At 41.6% G+C, this 20,548-nt stretch overlaps 1 protein-coding gene across 1 annotated transcript in view; it reads right to left on the bottom strand.

The window, feature by feature from the left end:
* The window catches only part of LOC311055764 (syntaxin-binding protein 4), a gene marked incomplete at its 5' end in the record, with an annotated part of 229,815 nt that overhangs the window by 30,041 nt on the left and 179,226 nt on the right, over window positions 1-20,548 (bottom strand). The window contains 4 exons of the mRNA XM_084072030.1: window positions 2,216-2,301; window positions 10,269-10,332; window positions 12,344-12,488; window positions 15,982-16,088. Of these exons, the coding sequence (XP_083928156.1) occupies window positions 2,216-2,301; window positions 10,269-10,332; window positions 12,344-12,488; window positions 15,982-16,088 (402 nt within the window). The remainder of the gene's footprint in view (window positions 1-2,215; window positions 2,302-10,268; window positions 10,333-12,343; window positions 12,489-15,981; window positions 16,089-20,548) is intronic.

Below are 20,548 nucleotides of genomic sequence, written 5' to 3'. Positions count from 1 at the left end.
GTGTGTGTGTGTGTGTGTGTGTGTGTGTGTGTGTGTGTGTGTGCTGTAGCAGTGCATGCATCAGGGACATGCATGGCCATGTGGCCAGCGACACTCCAGGTGGAGTGTGCAGTGCTGTAGACAGTGATGATATTTATATTACATTTCAATACTTTATACTTCTACTCCACTTCATCTCAGAGCGAATACATGTTAGATTGTAGCACAATTTGCGAAACAAGTCCCGTCAGCATTTCACAGCTTGTACTTGTATGTTAGTGACTTCATTCTTGATTCTCTTGATTGAATATTGTACTTTTTACTCCACTACAATTATTTGAAAACTTAGTTACTATTTACTTTGCAGATTCAGACTATTACAAAACATACATTAACCAATTAAGCCCTATTTTATTCTGCGGCTATTCATGTATTATGAGGTTATTATTGAAAGATTCTGACATATTATTATTTGTATTTCCTTTTAAATAATGACTACTTTTACTTTTGGCACTTTGAGTATATTTTAATGGCAATACTTTTACTCAAGTAGAATTTTTAATACAGGCTTTTTTTCTGTATTACTTGCAGCGAAGTAATTCAATACTGCGTTACAATATCAATACTGCATTGATACTTTTACTTAAGTATATATTAAAAAAAAACACTTCTTCCACCACTGGCTGTAGATTCCGTCCTGTCCCGTTGCCAGATGGTGTAGGCGTTGCGCGGCGCTGGAGCGTGGCCAGGGGCGGGCAGGGGGACAATTATTGGGGGGGGGGGGGGGGGGGGGGGACTCTCCATGCACCTCCAACAGAGAGAGAGAAATTTAACCCATTTAGACCGGGAACGCATCTGTGTCATTTTAAGATTTCTTTGGCTATTCAAAAGATATACAGCAGATATACAAGCTCTTGTGTGTGAGCTAGTAGATCTGCTATTTTTTTAAACATCGTGAACATTTTTACAAATCTTTGAATACAGTATATACATATTTTTAACTCAAATCTTTTCCTCTGGAGGATTCTACAAATGTCTTCTAAATCTCTGAACAGTTAAAAAAAAAAAAACTATGTTACTACATCAGTGGTCCTCAAACTTTTTCGTGTCAAGGACCCCCAAAATGATATGTATTTGGCCACTCATAGCTCATAGCACGGCACCGAGTGCCGCGCTATGAGCTTGTAGATCTGCTATTTTTAAATAGCGAAAGAAATCTAAGAATTACACAGATTCTTTCCCGGTCTAAACGGGTTAATTTGGCCAAAGTGCATTGGAGGCTGGCGAGTGCCTCCTGTGATGAATTACACCCATGTTTCTATAAGAGCACAAACCCATTCAAAAAGACAGGAGCGGAAAAAGAAGGGGCCGAGCAGATCTTTCCCTCCGAGTTAGACGAATGCTCTTGGACATTAGTCAGTGGGTGGGAAGTATACTTTTACTCAAGTACTGTACTTGAGTACAATTTTGAGTACCTCCACTTTTCAATACTTTATACTTCTACTCCACTACGCCTCAGATTGTTTTTTTAGTTTTATTTTAGTTTTTATTAAAGGACAATGGCTTCTAGTATAGCATGCTAACATTCCAGGAATAGAAAGCCTGCGGTTTCTATTAGCTTGGATTCTCCATTGATGATGTCACTGGTAGGTAGGTTTCTGAACTGTCCACTGAGCAGGCATACATGGAGCCATCTCACAATGAGCTTTAGTCTGGACCAATTATATGAATATAGGTTGAAAATGGGTGAAGTGTTCTTTTAAGTACATTTTGATGCCAAGACATGTGTAAATGTACTCAAATATATTTTTTAAATTCAGTACTTTTACTTTTAACAGAGTATTTCTACCTTGTGTTTCACTTTCCCCACAATAACAGAAAACCAAAAGGACAGAGCCCTGAGGTTCTCCACCGTATAGGGTTTAACCCATTCAGACCGGGAACGCATCTGTGTCATTTTAAGATTTATTTGGCTATTAAAAAAAATAGCAGATATACAAGCTCATAGCGCGGCCCTTATCCTTGTGAGCTTGTAGATCTTGTAGATCTGCAAAAAAAAATTTACAAAAATGTTCACAAATAATAAATAGCAGATCTACAATAAATCTTAAAATGGCACAGATGCGTTCCCGGTCTTAATGGTTTAAGTGGTTACCGTAAGTAAAACAAATCAGTTTAGTGTGTGGGTGGGCCTCGGATGGAGCATCCATCTTCAGGCAGACAGAGACAGACTCACCAAGTCCAACTTATCTGACTTCAGACGTATGTGGGGGTCCAGGGTAATCTTGGCTTTGGCCCCTGATCGCTGGGCAGCAGATGAGCCTGGAGGAGAGGAGAGGCGGGGAGAGGAGAGGACATTTCGATTCAACTGTCCACCATAAAGATCAATTGAATAGAGTTAGAGTGGGTGAAACAGTGTCAGCAGAGCTTTCAGACAGAGTAGGAATAATGGTTCACATCATAGCACGGACATCATTCACACACACACGCACGCACGCACGCACGCACGCACGCACGCACGCACGCACGCACGCACGCACAGAGGACGTGAAGGTCCCACTGACAACACCATGATGTAAGAGAGAGCCAGGAGAGAATGAGTCATTATAGGGACGAGAGAGAAAGACAGACAGACAGACAGACAGACAGACAGACAGACAGACAGACAGACAGACAGACAGACAGACAGACAGACAGACAGACAGGGTGTGTGTGTGTGTGTGTGTGTGTGTGTGTGTGTGTGTGTGTGCGTGTGTGTGTGTGTGAGTGTGTGTTTGTGAGTGTGTGTGTGTGTGTGTGTGTGTGTGTGTGTGTGTGTGTGTGTGAGTGTGTGTGTGTGTGTGTGTGTGTGTGTGTGTGTGTGTGTGTGTGTGTGTGTGTGTGTGTGTGTGTGTGTGTGTGTGTGTGTGAATCTGAGCTGACACACGCACGCACGCACGCACGCACGCACGCACGCACGCACGCACGCACGCACGCACGCACGCACGCACGCACGCACGCACGCACGCACGCACACACACACACACACACACACACACACACACACACACACACACACACACAAACACAAACGGAAACGCACACTTGTCCTTCTATAGCTGTCTGCCACTAACATGTCCTTTCTGCCCTACAGCCAGCAGGGGGCAGAACAGCCAATGAGGCGGCCGGTGTGTGTGTGTGTGTGTGTGTGTGTGTGTGTGTGTGTGTGTGTGTGTGTGTGTGTGTGTGTGTGTGTGTGTGTGTGCGTTGGAGTGTGTTCCCTTCTAACCCGTTAGGGGAGGTCACAGTGGTGGAAGAAGTAGCACTACTTTTACACTTTTACCAAAGATGGTTCATTTATGAAGATCCGCCATCCCAATTGAGGCCACTAGAGGTGAAATGGTACTCAAATCCTACAAATGGTCTCCTAAGTGGGAGCGGGTGTCTGACGGCAGATCTCGCGAACGTCCTGGAGCAAAATCCTGTGAGAGTGTGTTGCTTTGATTGATTGAATACTTTATTAGACAGAAATGTAAACAGCACTAAGTACAGTCAGACATTTGGGCTAAAAGGATAGCACAAAAAAGTTACTTTCCATGGTGGTCCTATGGCTAGGACAGGATTTTCTACTGATTTGTCTCTCAAAAAAGCCATTTTAGTGTGAAAATCTTGGGAACAGTGGCTGCAGTTACATGGACATCATGTATTCATTCAGAATGAACTCATTCCGAATAGAGATTCATAATCTGTTCCACTCACCTGTTTACATGGGACCTGAATAAAAGTATTCCTCGTTTACATGACCCAAAGCATTCATTCGGAATATAACTTTTGCAAAGTGGTTCCCGCCTACGCCCGGGCATGGACCAGGGGGCGCCCGGCTCCACTACCCGGGGCAGAGCTTCCCCTGGTGGGCATGGGGAGGAGGCAATAGCCCCCTTGTGCCTCCGCGGCGGAGGTCTGTCGGTCGTAGGCAGGCCGGGAAGCAACGCACCGACTCCTGGCCAGGCAGTGTTGTATGCGGTGCGAGCCTGCGTTCCTTTGTTATCGGTGTTTTAATGTGAAAGTAGCAGATCTACAAGTTCAGACCAGTTTCTTTTTTGTATTGGTACCAGACACGGTAAAACTTAGGCTAGCCTACTACTTGTCACATTTGTCATGTAGGTACGATGACGTCATCGCGCATTCGCACATGGTCATTATAATAATAAATAATAATACATAAACACCGGACCGCTCATGGTCATTATAATAATACATGGAGAGAGAGAGAGAGAGAGAGAGAGCAACACTTACACGTCTATGAAACAAGGCACGCTCATTTATGGCAAAAGTACAACAGTGTTGGCATAAAAATATACTTAAAGTAGAAAGTATAGGCTACCCATTATGCCGAATGTCACGTTTTTCTTGTATTTTTTTTTATTAATTTTTTTAGGTAGCTGATATATAGCACTTTTACCTTAGCGCTAGGTATACTCTTGGTTGCTTGTTTTTGCAGGAAATGCACTTAAGACTTCTGGTGATTAGTAGTTTCGTTCCCTACCTATGTTGAATGCACTTATTGTAAGTCGCTTTGGATAAAAGCGTCTGCTAAATGACTGTAATGTAATGTAATGTAATGTATTATTATGAAACATCTTTGAAACATGCTGTAACTCATTCACTGTGACGAAAACCCTCTTTCTGCGCCGAGTAGCGCACACGGGTTGAATACGGGGTCTGTCGTCCTAAAACACAATCGCCCCGGGTCAAAATCCAGCGACCATGGAGCGGCCGCGGGTGGCCACTCAAAAGGTGCGTGGGGCGGGGTGTTTTGGGACGACCGTTCCGGCTGCCCATGGAATGAGCTGATGAAGAAAAACTCATCTGTTTGTGCTGCAGCTGCGCCCTAATCATGCTGTTTTCGGTTATTTTTGTTCACATATGCTATTAAAAGAATGCAGCTATTGCAGTATTGGGCCTTAACATGTGATTAAAATTTAAATGAATTTGGCCCCTCATATATAAAATAAATGTAAATATAAAATCTGATTTAAAATGTAAACTTGCTAGCTGATCAATGTGTTTCTGCGTTTACGTGTGCACTGGACAGGGATTATTTTTTCTTCTATGTCATGTGGCCAGGGATTATTTTTAAAAACTGAGGACTAAAATATCCGTTTAGAAAAATATCCATATATATAGCCTAGGCCAGAAATTCTCCTGGACAAGTCTGGGCTTAACCATTACAGGCTTATTAAATGACGCTATAGAATAGAATCATTCATTTTATCCCGCAGGAGCGAGTGCTTCTCAGCACCAACCGTGGCTGAATTAGAGATTTGATAGGTAATTTTTGGACAATTCTGACAGCACTACTAAGCACATGCGCAATAGAATGCATGTATTCCAAACAGAGAGGAGCGTTCGGAATAAAGTGTTTATATGGTCAATTCCGATTGGTATGTACCGATTCAAACGATATATACCACCCCTCCAAACCCGAATGAAAATTCATTCGGGTCAGACTGGAATGAAATATTCTATTACAATTGAGGTGTTTACATGAGCATTTCTATTCTGAATGAATTCATTCATTCATTCATTCCGAATAGAAGTGTATTCATTGCGAATAAAACTGTCCATGTAACCGCAGCCAGTGTGTGGCTTGTGACGATCTGGTTCAATATTTAGTTCAGTGACCATGGAGCTAAAGAAGTGCTCAGAAGCTGTGTTCACGTTCACTCTTTCACTGGAATTAATAGACTCCAACATGCTTCTGATCTCCTAAAAAGGCGTCCGCCTACTTCATGCAGATACAGAGATATAGTGAGCCAACATGCACAATATCATCACCCTGACTCTGTTTGACCAGAATGGAACAGAGGCTTCATTAGTATAATTATAATAAAATCGGTTATCAAATTATTAATTTAGGAATGTGATAAAAACTAAATAAATCTCCATGAATTCAATGCTTCATGGGTTGTGTAATTGATAGAAAATAATAGACACCTGTGAAGGAAGTAAGAGGAGGCCCAATTTCTTTCCATTATGGCTGCTGTGCATAGAGGCTATAGGCTCTATATGGGCATTTGGACTCTTGCAAGTCCTATCGTATTGTTATTTCCACAGAAAAAAAAGAAAGGGAATCAATCGAATAAAACAAACAAATTATCTACATGTTTACACATAGCACCTGAGATAAGATATAAAGGTGCGTGAGCATATGTATACTGTACATGATATACTATGGACGTTAGCAGAGTGTTTCCAGTGAGCCAACATGCACAATATCAGCACCCTGACCCTGTCTGACTAGAATGGAACAGAGCCTTCATTAGTATAATTATAATAAAATCGGTTATCAAATTATTAATTTAGGAATGTGATAAAAACTAAATAAATCTCCATGAATTCAATGCTTCATGGGTTGTGTAATTGATAGAAAATAATATTTTTTGGGGGTGAACTACTCCTTTAAGTGGTTAAAGGTTTCAAAATACACATTAAACATGAATGGAAAATAGGAAAGAAACGAAGTCATCTATAAAATATGTGAAAAGTTTAATCTGCAACACAATGTTATACAATATGTAGTGGGGGTCCCTGCTTCATCTCTCTCCCGGCTAAGTGGTCCTTGGCCTGAAAAACGTTGAAGACCCCTGATGTAACATCTAAAGTAAACATATTGTGAGCGTGCAACAGCATGCGGGAGCTGTAAGTGACATGTGAGCCCTTATGAGATCAACCTTGAACCTCGTCTGCACGCCTGAACCCAGACATATGTTCCCTGGCTTAGCCAATAGAAACACAAGCCTTCAGCTAATGATGATCTCGTCTGGCTTAATCTCAACACATCCAGAATTAACAGGTTATTATGGGCCAATAGAACTCTTCTACAATCAGAAGACATGCACGAGTAGTGGTAGACACTAGACAGTAATGACCAGTGATGGAAGAAGTACTTGGATACTTAACTTAAGTGAAAGTAGCAATACCACAATATAGAAATACTCTGTTACTAAAAGGCCTGTGTTTAAAATGTTACTTGAGTAAAAGTACAAAAGTATTGGCATCAAAATATACCAAAAGTAAAAGTACTAATGTTTGAAAATAGCATATCTACAAGCTCACAGAGCTTGTAGATCGTCTATTTTCAAATAGCCTATGTATAAAATAGGGCTACATTAACTCATTGAGTGCCAGAACGTTTTTATTTTTTTTAACGTTTTGTTTATTTGTTTTTGTTCTTTTACATACTCCTAGGTACGTAGTACAATTGAGTGCCATAATTGCCAGATTTTTAAAAATATTATTTTGTCCCAGTGCCAGCGTTTTTTTCAAAGGCTAAAAAAAAAAAAAAAAAAAAAACTTTTTTTTTTTTTTTTTTTTTTACTATTTTTTCAAAAACACGTCAAACATGTCATTGGCACGTTGCGCCATAGCGGTAAAAACACGTGAAACACGTTAATGGCACTCAATGAGTTAAGTGGTTAATGTATGCTTTATAATATAGTAACTAAATCTTCAAAGTAACTAGTAACTAAAGTTTTCAAATAATTGTAGTGGAGTAAAAGTACAATATTTGCCTCTGAGACGTAGTGGAGTAGAAGTAAAGGTATTGCAAATTGGAAATACTCTAGTAAAGTAAAAAGTAACAATGTACAGTAAGTACAGTGCCTAAGTACCTACCGTACTTAGTCACTTTCCACCACTGGTAACGACGTATGTTTACTAGAGCAGTGGTTCTCAGACTTTTTCAGGTCAGGTCAAGATATGCCAGGGACCCCCATAAGAGAAGACTATAGCAGTGATTCTCAGCCATTTTTTATTTGAAGGACCCCCAGTTTGATATGCATTAGATTCTAGTACCCCCCAATCTACATATACTGTAGTATCATCAGGCCCGCCGACAGGCGGGGATGAAGGGTACAGTTGTTATATTTGTGTGGTGGTGGACTGGTGGACTGGTGGACTGGTGGAACTGCATGTTGCGTCGCGACGGGTGTGTGTGTGTCTGTGGGGAGGGGGGGTCCTGTGTCTGTCACAGCAAACAAATCATACAGCAAATGGCGGGGCGGGGCGGGGCGGGGCGGGTGGGTGATCACTCAGCTAGCTAGTAATCATAATCACTGTGTAATCATAGGCAGGTGTGTAGACAGAGACGCTGCTGACCCAGCCCGTGCACTGTTTGCAAAGATGCTGGGTCGGAGTCGAATTACTTAAATCAGGAGACAGAAAGATGTTCAACAAAGTTGACCACATTTCTGGCCCAAAAGAAATGTCGAGTTGAAGATGCACCAGCTGAAGTCTTTGGCGAAGTTGAATCTTCTGGAGAAGGTGAGTAAAGCAGACTTGTTTGCAGTGGTGGAAAAAGTAGCCTACTCAATGTCTTTACTTAAGTAAAAGTATCAATAGTTTGGAGAACTATAATTCTGTATACATTCCAAAAAATGCTGGAGTTGTTCAATGTGAAATCGCGCAAAGACACTGGATGTATTATTTTGAGGGCAAAAATAAGAATTAATTAACAAACAAAAAATGTGCGAGCGTGTAGTGCCGTATCGAGGTGGGCCTAATTTACTAAATCTGGTCCCCCCACCCAAGAATCCTCTCCTCTGCCTTGAGTATCATCGGTGTTAATTTAACGCTGAGAGTGTACAAAAGGGTCCATTTGGTTCCTAACTATCAATCATTATTTTGTCTGGGGACTCCCTGGAACTGCTACAATCAAGAAGACCCTATCACGATACTTTATCAGGTATTATGCCACATTTGTGCACCGTTTCCCACATTGCCACACAAGTAGATGATGTACTGTACTATTTTGTAAGCTCACAAAATGTTTTTTTTTTTTTTGGCAGATCATGTCACAGCGTCGAAAAGAGACAAGCTACAAACTCAACGTGCTGCATTGTGGCTTGTGGATCTGCTATGTTTTGAAAACATAAAATAATAACAATAATACTAATAATAATGGTAATAATAATAAATAATAATACGTTTTAAATATCGATAATTTTAGAAGCAACGGTTTTGGTCGTAGCACTATAGGCAGTAATTTGCAAGAAAATGTCCTTCATTGCTATTGTTTTCTCTTTTTTTCCCCAAATGTGCTAAAAAAAAAAAGAATTAGAAGATATTTTAGCAATGAAGGACATTTTCTTGCAAACTGCTGCCTATAGTGCTATGACCAAAAAAGGCCAGGATGAAGTGGTTAAGACAAAGTGTAAGCATGTCAGCCATGTTTACCAAAATATATCCTTGTGCTGTCACCCTCCCACAGGGCTGAGACATGATCCCTACACTGCTGGGCTTTTAATCCTCCTCTCCTCTCCTCTCCTCTCCTCTCCTCTCCTGTGGCCTATCAGCTGATCGATCCAACAGTTTGAGCCATCAGCTTCAACAGGACAGACAGACAGACAGACAGACAGACAGACAGACAGACAGACAGACAGACAGACAGACAGACAGACAGACAGACAGACAGACAGACAGACCCTCCCTCTTGTAGTTTGGCTACTGCAGAGCAATGCCATAAAACAATATACAGTAGCAAAGCCCAACTGTGTATGTGAGTATACACTGTATGTGTCAGAAAGAGATATACCAGAGACAGAAAGAGATACCAGAGAGAGAAAGAGAGTAGAGACAGAAAGAGATACCAGAGACAGAAAGAGAGTAGAGACAGAAAGAGATACCAGAGACAGAAAGAGAGTAGAGACAGAAAGAGATACCAGAGACAGAAAGAGAGTAGAGACAGAAAGAGAGTCTATAGACAGAAAGAGAGACTAGAGACAGAAAGAGACGAGAGACAAAACGAGATACCAGAGACAGCAAACGATAGCAGAGACAGAAAAAGATACCAAGACAGAAAGAGAGACTAGAGACAGAACGAGATACCAGAGACAGAAAGAGATATCAGAGACAGAAAGAGATACCAGAGACAGAAAGAGATACCAGAGACAGAAAGAGATACCAAGACAAAAAGAGATCTCAGAGACAGAAAGCGATACCAGAGACAGAAAGAGATACCAGAGGAGAAAGAGATACCAGAGGAGAAAGAGATACCTAGACAGAAGGTGATGCCAGATATGGAAATTAGAAATATATACAAGAGACATATAAGCGAGAGAAAGAGAGATCAGATATAGAAAGACATACCAGAGACAGAGAGAGTGGCCAGCAACAGAGAGGGATAGGGGATACCAGTAGGAGAGAGGGGTTACCAGTAGGAGAGAGGGGTTACCAGCAACAGAGAGGGATACCAGCAATAGAGAGGGATACCAGCAATAGAGAGGGATACCAGTAGGAGAGGTAAATACCTGAGATGTGTGTATCTGGAGGACAGTTGTCTGGAGATGCTGAAGACACGGAGGTTGGCTCCACCTGCATCAACATGAAGAACATCTTATATTACTGCCTCATCCTTAATCTGATTATAGATATAGACATGATATTAGATTCATTATAGTCGACTACAGTTATTAATTGAATGTAATACACTGTATTCCATTAAATTAACACGTTGCTTAGATGTATTTGTATGGTGTATAGTTAGCCACTGAAAGCAGGGCTTTGAGAGTAGTGTTTGTACTAATAATGTTTTTATTTGATTTTTAAACATAATCATAAGAAAGCTTACTTTCATATAGTTGATGTTGGGCAGAAACTTCACATCTCCATATTTCAACTTTTTATGTTTTTTAACGAAAGTCAATGGCCTATTTCATCATAATTTGCACATGTAAAAATGGCCAATCTACAAGTCACAATCCAACACATTGTGAGCTTGTAGATCTTCTTAATTTGTTGGGGTGAAAGTGGTTAAGTGTGTGTGGGGGTTTTATAAATATTGACCCAAGAGCTGAAACACATAACTCTCTGTGTAAAGTATTCAAAAGCACAATTTATAAATTACATTCTATTTTTTTAATGCCTTGCTCGCAACTCATAACAAATGTGTCCCGACCATGGACTATAAAAATAAATAAATGGACAAAGTTACACCCATAGACTCTACAGACCATAAATGAAGCCTATTGTTCACATATCATGGTGATAGAAAGAATACTTTAAACTAGCGACTGGAAGCATATAGTATTTATCACAATGTTTATTAAGGTAATAAAATCAAGTCTAAAGTTCGGCAAAAACCCATCCGCTTGCATTGAGAGTTATTTCTTCTGACACCAGCAAGGGATAAAACAGCAAAACTACAGGCCATTCATATGAACTGTCACTTCCTATATAGACTCAATTTCAAAGGCGGATGCTGGGCCCTTGGTCCCGACCCACTGTTTGGAAACCAGTGCAACATTCCACCCCTCTCTCTGCAGTCTGCTCACTGTTCCCACTCCATCCCTGCTTTTTGATCCACCCTGATCCTCCAAATAGAATCCTGCCTAATCCAGCTTGATCCAGTCTCATACTTCAAGTTGAAGTTCCAGAGGCTATCAGCCAGCTCTCTGGAACACAGCCCTTAGTCAAGATTGGCTTCTGATGCCAACAAATAAAAACATAATAATAAAGTCATACTGTGTAACCTTTTCAGTTGAACAAAAGTTTTGGTATCGTTGCTGTCGGGTGGAAACCTTGTAGTAGCTGGCGCTATTGTCTCGCGTAGCCAGACGACTATTCCACAATCTCCGGATGCTATATAGAGTCAGGAACTACTGTACACCTCCGAAATACGAGAACAGAAGCTGTCATCTGTTTGTCATTTCCGTTCACGAAAATATAATTATAATTTCTAATAAGCAGCAAGCAATATATGCTTTGGTTATTTTTATCTATGTTAGGACAAATTTGCACGACTGTAAAGACAAAAGGAGGCAGGCATCACATCCGCTTTATCCTCTGATCATTTTCAGAGCTTCCGTTGCTCCAGACTGTATGACGGAAGCATTTGGAAATTGTGGGAGGCAACAGTCTGGCTCATGACCCCACTAAAATTCTATTTTCCTCGGATTCCTTGGATCATTATGCAACATGTGATCAAGATGTATTAGGCTGCTTTTTCAGATCCCATTCCAGTTGGCTCTGACCTCATGACTGCTTTCAATAGTTTGCGGGCACTGGGTAGAAAACCCGCCCTGGCAGAGACCTGTGCTCCGAGGAGCACACCTTTCTGGTTAATTCTATTCATTGGTGCAATATTCCTGAAACCAACAGACACACTTAACCACTTTCACTACTACTTTTGTGTGGCGCTCTTGTATGACGAAGTAGGACCTTAATTCACGAAGAAACAAGAAAAAATATGACATTTATGAAATATGGAGATCTTGAATACTGGACGTTACTTGTAACAGTGTATTTCTACATTGTGGTATAGCTACTTTTACAAAAGTAAAAAAAAGAAGAAGAAGTGCTTTTTGTGGTACGCCACTGTACTTACCTCAGGCGATCTGACGCGGACTTTTAGGCGTTTTTTGGTGCTGTAGCCATTGGTTGTGGTTCGCTGGACACCGTTGGGGTGAGTTGTTATGCTGGGGAATGGCCCTTTACCTGGGATGTATGCTATCTCTGCTTTACTCTCCTGACTGGAGGAGATGAGAGGAGAGGAGAGGAGAGGAGAGGAGAGGAGAGGAGAGGAGAGGAGAGGAGAGGAGAGACACGCACTCTCACAGACACGCACACACACAAACAACAGATAATAATAATTATAATAATAAAACAAAAGAGCAGATCTACAAGGTCACAACGCATCACAATGTGATGCTTTGTTAGCTTGCAGATCGGCTAATTATCTGGCCAACGCAACCTGCATAACTCCAACCCTAACCCCTAAACCTAACCTCTATGCCTAAACCTGATCCTATAACCAGGAATTTCACTCACAAGCACACAGTGACTCTATAGGTAATGTATGGGGGGCCTCACCAGGGTGCTGTTCTAGAGGTGAAAGCGCGGGCCTGCACCCAGATACCTGGGTCTCATCTCCTGGCAGAGCTGCCTGGGCGCGGCCGGGTGCTCACTACTTCCATTTATCAGTGTTAAAACGTGGGGCTGGGAGGACCGCGGGGGACGGTGTCTGTGTCTAGTGCACTAGTGACCCCTGCAGGTTGACCCGGGCGTCTGTTCAGTGGCGGAGAGGTGTGTGGGGAAACTCAGCTGAGCGGCAGCTGGCGTCTCCGTGTGGGAGTGGAGAAACCCTGCGGTTGTCTAATGAAACACCAACCCCAAGCAATGGTGGGGGGGGGGACAGCGGGGCATTTACTTGAACAACAGTTTCCCAAACAGTGGGTCGGGACCCAAGTTTAAACAAAAAAACTCACAAATTGTAATCAATTAAAGACTATTCTAACATGTATTTCATACGTAAAATCAAAACATTTAATAATTTCAACAAATAAATACATACAAATAAAAAAACGTTTGCGAACTAGAAGAATAGCAGATCCACAGGCTTGCGATAAGGGTGCATTTCTCCATTCCGACATGTCGCCTTTCCGACGTTGACGAACCCTATACCTAACCCTAACCCTAACCCTAACCGCACGCGGAAGCCACTAGTCGGAGTGGTGAGATGTCGGAATGGAGAGTGAACACCTTGCAAACCCTAGGCTTAGGGGTGTGCCGATATATCGTCCCGCGATATATCGCGATACGTTTTCGCGACGATATGTATCGTTTTGGAAAAAAAAAATATCGTTTTTGAAAAAAAAAATTATTATTTTTTTTTCTTTTTTTTTTTTTTACAATCATAATAATCAGGCATGCAAACGGCCCCGAAGTGAAAAGAGTGACAACATGTTTTTTTTTCGGGTCAGGTGTCATACTATTTGTATTCAAAACGGCTATTGTAGCTGAAAAGCTACAAGTTTGCATGTCTGAATAATGCAAAAACAGAATTATTTGTTTGCATTTTCTTTTTTTCTCCTCCATATATTTTCATAATAAAAAAAGTGCGTATCGTATCGTATCGAAATCGTATCGAAGTTGTGAGCCAAATATCGTATCGTATCGTTTCGTGAAATTAGTGTATCGGCACACCCCTACCTAGGCTGATTTCGTAGTTTGTTTACCACTTCAGGTTGACCCATTTACATGCACGTGCACACATAGACATGAAAGGGGGCTTGAGCCCCTGCCCTTTTACCCGTTGGTAAAAAAGGTGCCCTCTCCAGACCATGAATGCAGCATTTTATTATGGTGAAAAATAAGTGGTGAAAAAAACGCAAATGCCCTCCTCGAAGGCAGCATTCAAGGCTAAGATAATTGCCCTTTCTTACTCTCTAAGCGCCGTATCTCCAGTAAAGCTTGTGTATACTAATTGAGCGCTGTGTCACGCACAGAATTATAGCCGATCTACAAGCTCACAGTCACAACGCGTCCCAGCGCGACGCATTGTGAGCTTGTAGATCGGCTATTTTCGGTACGCGATACAGCGCGCAACGAAGTGTCCAATCGAAACCTATAACCCTGCCGGGCGCACGCACTCACATGTCCATTGTCCATTCAACAAGAGCAGACGCACACAGAGAAGCGCAGACAATCAGTGATCCGTCTTAATTTGAGATAGATACAGTAGGTATTTGTGGACGAAAACTAATTATACTGTTCATATCCTCTCTCTCTCTCGCTCTTTATCTAATATAGCCTTAGATAAAAACTCTCGTAGATGTATTTTATCGATTTTAACACGTTTTATCTCTACGAGTGTCTTATCTACCTACCACCCCCCAGAATGCTGTGAAATGTGAGCTCCAAAAACCGTACTTCTCCAAACATGTACAAATGCTAAATATAAGGTGCTTACCCCCTTGCCCCAAATGTTAACTCGGTGTAAGGCGTGTTTGTGCAATGTATTAGTCCATATCTTTCAATAAATAAGCGTTTTAATCCCGTCTGTGGCCAATTCTGTCGGAGGTTCCCAATGGGTGGTGGTGACGGGGCGCATCCGGTGAAATCCGGAATTACACTCAATGTAAACAGGATGTAAACGAGGGGGGGGGATGGCGTTCGGCCACAGACGGGAACAAAACACTTTTTTATTGGAAAATATGGACTAATACATTACCCAAACACAACGGACACCGAGTTAACATTTGGGGCAAGCGGGTAAGCACCTTATATTTAGCATTTGTACATGTTTGGAGAAGTACGGGCTTTGGAGCTGACATTTCAGGGCAATCTGGGGGGTGGGGGGTGGGGTGGTAGATAAGACTCTCGTAGAGATAAAGGATTTCAAAATCGATAAAATACATCTGCGAGAGTCTTTATCTGAGGCTACTTAAATACATAATAATTGAAACTGCTCATTTTACTTTGTTAACCAGTAATGTACGGCTATACTGGATTGTTGGGCAGGCTGCATGGTTGTTGTGGCTGTTCTGGCAAAGATTGTTTTTTTGTCAATGTGATCAGGGCAAGAAGGTTGTGTCCCACTGTTGTAGAGTAATATGCTGAATTCAGTGGCGTCGTTAGGCAAGGGCTTCGGTGGCTATAGCCACCAATGTTTTATCCAAAGCCACCAATAAAAAAAATTATACAAAAAAATATATATATATATATTTATATATTTTTTATTATATATCTAGACTATAACCCTAACCTAACCCTACCCCTAACCCTAAAACCGAAATAAAGTAACAAAAAATGGGTAAAAAAGTACCCGAATCCGCCGAATATCCGCCGAATTTCGCAGGGGGGACACCGCGCGTGCATGTGTCCGTTCAGCAATAGGTGCCCTTTTGAAATTGGCTCTCTGCACGTCTCTGCCCATTTATACCTGAGGCCAATTCTAAACACGCCTTCTACCTACGTTTTCTGAAACATAACTATGTTGCTATATACTGTCGGGTGGAAAATGTCCAAAACTGTTTATTTTCAACTTAAAAATGTGCAAAAGTAGCAGATCTACAAACTCAAAACACATGGCTCTGTGTGTCGCTGTAGGTCGTTCATTTATGAAAAAACACAAAAAGTTAGAACATGGCACGACATATGAGAGAGAGAGAGAGAGAGAGAGAGAGAGAGAGAGAGAGAGAGAGAGAGAGAGAGAGAGAGAGAGAGAGATATGCACGTTCTCACCTGAACTTGACTTTGTTGAATATCGTTTTGGCCTCTTCATAAGTCACTCCTATCAAGGATTCCTTGTTGATGGCAATGAGCTGGTCGCCGGGCCTCAGTCGCCCATCCTGAAAAAGATACAGAAAACCAGCAGATTTGTATTAATCCTTTTATAGCTAACGCTAATGTTATTGCTAATGCTAATGCGTATTGCTAACGTTAATGTTATTGTTAATGTTATTGATAACGCTAACATTATAGCCAACGCTAATGCTAATGATAATGTTATTGCTAACACTAATGCTAATACTCTATACTAGTGTATTTTCTGTTTTCTGTTATTGTGGGGAAAGATTTTGCTGAAAATAGCGTGCCCCAACGCAACGCGTTGTGAGCTTGTCAATCTGCTATTTTCTGCAAAAGCGTTCCCCACAATACGGATGCTGGGGTTTAAGTGGTTAAAATATATACTTGTGCTACGTGCAAATGTAACATGTGTTTGTGGGTCCGTGTCCAGCTGATGCTTGTTGACGCTCGTTAATGTTATATGCATCAAGGCAATTATGCTTCTGCACTGTCAAATAGGCCAACATCTAATTTAAGATTAGTGGGACTCATTCAAATGAGTCCCGGGACTCACTTCATTGAAAACCTAACAACATCACTGTATTATATTAGATGTATTAGATATGTATTAGATATTATATTGATACTATGGCCATGTTGTCTGTGTGGTTCCTTATTGAAGTGTGTAACTAAATAGGTGACAGGCAGTCTGAGTGGTTCTGGAATCCCTCTAAATGATGTAGTGATGTTTTGTTCTTTTTGCTATTTTCTTATATTGTTTTAATTTTGATCTTGCCTCCTTTTAATTTGTTCTTGATCATGTTTTTGATCTTATTGTTTTTAATCTTGTTTAATATTGTGTTATTTTTATTTTGTTGATCTCTTTATCTCTTTTTTATGATAAGCACTTTGGGCTGGATTTGATGCCATGAAAGGTGCTATACAAATACAGTTTATTATTATTATTATTATTTTATTAGATATGTGATGTTGTTACCTGACAACATGTCATCAACACACTTTAATTACAGATGTGACTACAAATGTATTATTCATGGCCATGTTGATTATATAGTTTAAAATATTGAGATTGTCTCTCAATTAGTACTTGAACTGAATTATCATCCTGAAACATTTTTAAGTGAAAAGATAACGCTAATGCTAACGCTAATAAAATGCTTTTGGTGAAAAAGACAATTATCGGTATCGGTTGATATCGGTATCGGAAATTAAGAGTTGGCCATTATCGGAATATCGGTAAAAAAGCCAATATCGGACATCCCTAATATCAACTGTAGTAATATACTACTGCAATCCTACGAGTAACACGTTATATAACATTGTTACCACTGAAAGTAATTCTGTATGTTACTGTAACACGTTACTTTTGTAACATGTTACCCCAAAAGTCAACAATGTAACTCTTACATGGTCATGAGTACATTTTAAACAAATCTCTAAAAGCTGACTGTTTTTGCTATTTGCGTACTGTACAACAAAATATATACGGTATAAGCTGGGACAAATATATAGTTATAATAATAAGACATTGTTTATTTCAGAAAATACACACATAATTGGTTTCTGGTGACACGTTGATAAAAAGCTGAACATTCTGACATACTGTAAGATTATGAGAAGCTTTTCTATTGCGTAACTAGCGTAAATACACATACTGTATCTCCTTCCAGAAGCACAGCACAGATATGAGTGGACAGAAGCATTCTACAACAACAACACACCTTGGCACAATGAATGGATCCTTCACAATATTAAACACCTATAAAGTAACAACTCACTGCTTGTGCCAGAGAATAACTCTGAATGGAACCAATTTAACTCCCTTGGGGGTGGGGGGCAGAGACAGACTGAGAGAGAGAGAGAGAGAGAGAGAGAGAGAGAGAGAGAGAGAGAGAGAGAGAGAGAGAGAGAGAGAGGAGAGGAGAGGAGAGGAGAGGAGAGAGAGAGAGAGAGAGAGAGAGAGAGAGAGAGAGAGAGGGGGGTAGGAGTTGTCATAGTACTTGGAGTTCTCTCTCTGACATCAGTACTGTGTGTCCGTCTATAAATATCAGTACTGCATGGTACGGTATACTGCACAGCTGAAATACTGTAGGCAAAAGGACGTGGAGGCCAGTACTATGACGACAGTACACGTTACTGCAGTACTGCACAACTGTAGCGTAGTTCATTACCCACAACTGTACATTAGATTTGAACCGGAAACACATGTGAAGGTGTCATGTGCTTCCAGTTCAATTGCACATAATCTTATGGGGAATGTTGAGCGGGAGAAGGAGGATGGAAGCCCCATGTCCTCCTGGTGGGGGCTCCTCACTGGCAGGTGACACAGCACAGAATACACTCAAAGGTGACGAGGACAGTCAGGTAGTCGCCAGATAGTGAGAATGGACAACGTCACATCTGTCCCCCTGACGGACAATCACCACCCCAGCCACAATCTGCTCACGCCGCAACCACGACCACCGCCAATATTATTTTGTAAAGGATATTTTCAGATCATTGCATACATATATAGTTGACACCGGTCTGCAGGGCACTGCAAAGAACGAACACATGGACCTGTAGGGGGAAATATATATATACTAGAGTTTCGGGGGGCTACGCCCCCCTCAACCCCAGCCGCGCACGGGGCCCAGCGTGTGCGTGTGTATATTGTGGTACCCAAGTCGCCGGAGTAAAACTGTCCAAAAGAAAAAAAAAAAATGTTTTTAATTTGGAAAAAATGTTAATATTGATTGTTACCTTGGTGGTCCGCGGACCCCCTGGTGGTCCGCCGACCCCCTGTGAGTGTTGGGACCCCCGGGGACCCCCCTGGAACATCGCGGACCCCTTCGGCTGTTTTTTTTTTTTTCATGCACGGTTTGCTTGTTTCTGTCGCTTGTTTTTGAAAACCTGGCAGGACTTGGCAACCCGACTGACATCACTGACGTATCCTTGGTATTTGTACTTCCGGGTTGCATAATGATGACATCACTGTCGAGTCCGTTGGTGTCATGAACCTAAAAGCTGGTTTGTTTACCACATTTACCAGGGCAACGTGCAGTGCTGTGGCCGTCGGCGTTTGTTTTTGTGTTTGGGATGAACATGGCACGTGAAGGACGGACATATTGTGATCGACACATGAGTGAAGTGAAAGTAACGGCCTGGGTGGAACAAAGGACGTACGTAAGAAGGGGGGGGGTTGAAGCAAAGGAGCTGCGTGTGTGCTGTTGTGGAGGAGATGGGCAGAGTGCAATGGCGGCCGCTGGTGTTGTTTCGGCGAAATCCGTCGCCGTTCGGTGACGGTGGTGTGCACGGTAAACGGTACGAAACTGTTTCACCTTCCGTTTTGTCCGACATTTGGTGAGTAGAATTAATTATGTTGCGCGGTGGAAAAGGTGTAGTGAGCAATGAGATGTCCCCTACGCGAGGCGTAAATTCAGCGCGGCCGCCGTGGCGAGTCAGTTGGCGACATGTGGTCTGGCGGTGCGTTGTTTATTCGATAACAGAGCTGTGGGGTGTCCCCACCGAGGGTGCGGAAGTCGGTCGCCATTTATATAGTTAGATACAAATGTACAATTCAATATTGTCGCTGTCGGGTGTAAACCTTGTATGCCCAAAACTCTTATTTTTCAAGAAATGGAAACCTGTGTTCCAATGTAGTACTTTTTAGTCACACACTCTAATTATGTTAATTATTTGTATTGGTTCTATATTCATAAAACCAAAAGACAATTACTTACTTTCGCTTTCAAGCTTTTAGTGAGCTTATAGATCGGCTATTTTCAATACATTTTTTCTGACACTGTAGTATGACGAAGTGCGTCTTACATTTCCGGGAAAAAAAAAAAAGTTGAAACATGGAGGTACGAGGTTTCAGACCAACAGCGGCGATATGCTACTAAACTTGGCTGTTGGCCCTGATTCAGCAGAACAACTGCAAAGACAGAGAGAAGAGTATATATTTTTCTTCTGCACAGGTAGAGAGGAACGGGACAGGCCGGCTAACAGGAGCACAGCACATTCTGCTGACAAAAAAGGCTGATTATCAAGATCTTTATTTCAAAGTGTTAGACTATTGATTTCCAAACGCAGAAGGGCCTTTCATCTCTGCGGCAGATGGGAGCTTCTTGGGCTAGAGGACCTTTCTAAATTCTACTGGTATGACAAGACCTTTCCAGAGAGCACACTCTTTGAAAGAAACATGCGCACATTTTTTTCCGTGACATTCATGGAAGTCGCTTTGGATAAAAGCGTCTGCTAAATGACAGTAATATAATGTAATGTAATGTTATGTAATAAAGTTCTCAGTCACCACGACCAGTCATTTGGATTCTACACAGTCCAGCATGACTTTCTCATGGCTAACACTTTGCTTTCTCCTCCAACCTGTGGGCTACGGCCCACTGGTGGACTGCGAGGGAATTGTAAGTGGGCCCCCAAATAATTGGTAAAACACTAAAGATGTGCTGTGTGCTGGGCAGTAAGTCGGATTCGTTTTGGGTGATAGTTGGCCTCAGCC

The sequence above is a fragment of the Gymnoscopelus microlampas genome, assembly GCF_963454915.1.
Source record: "Gymnoscopelus microlampas genome assembly, chromosome: 11".
Classification (NCBI taxonomy): Eukaryota; Metazoa; Chordata; class Actinopteri; order Myctophiformes; family Myctophidae; genus Gymnoscopelus; species Gymnoscopelus microlampas.
Note: the sequence above shows the minus strand (reverse complement) of the source record. Positions and strands in the feature narration are given on the sequence as shown.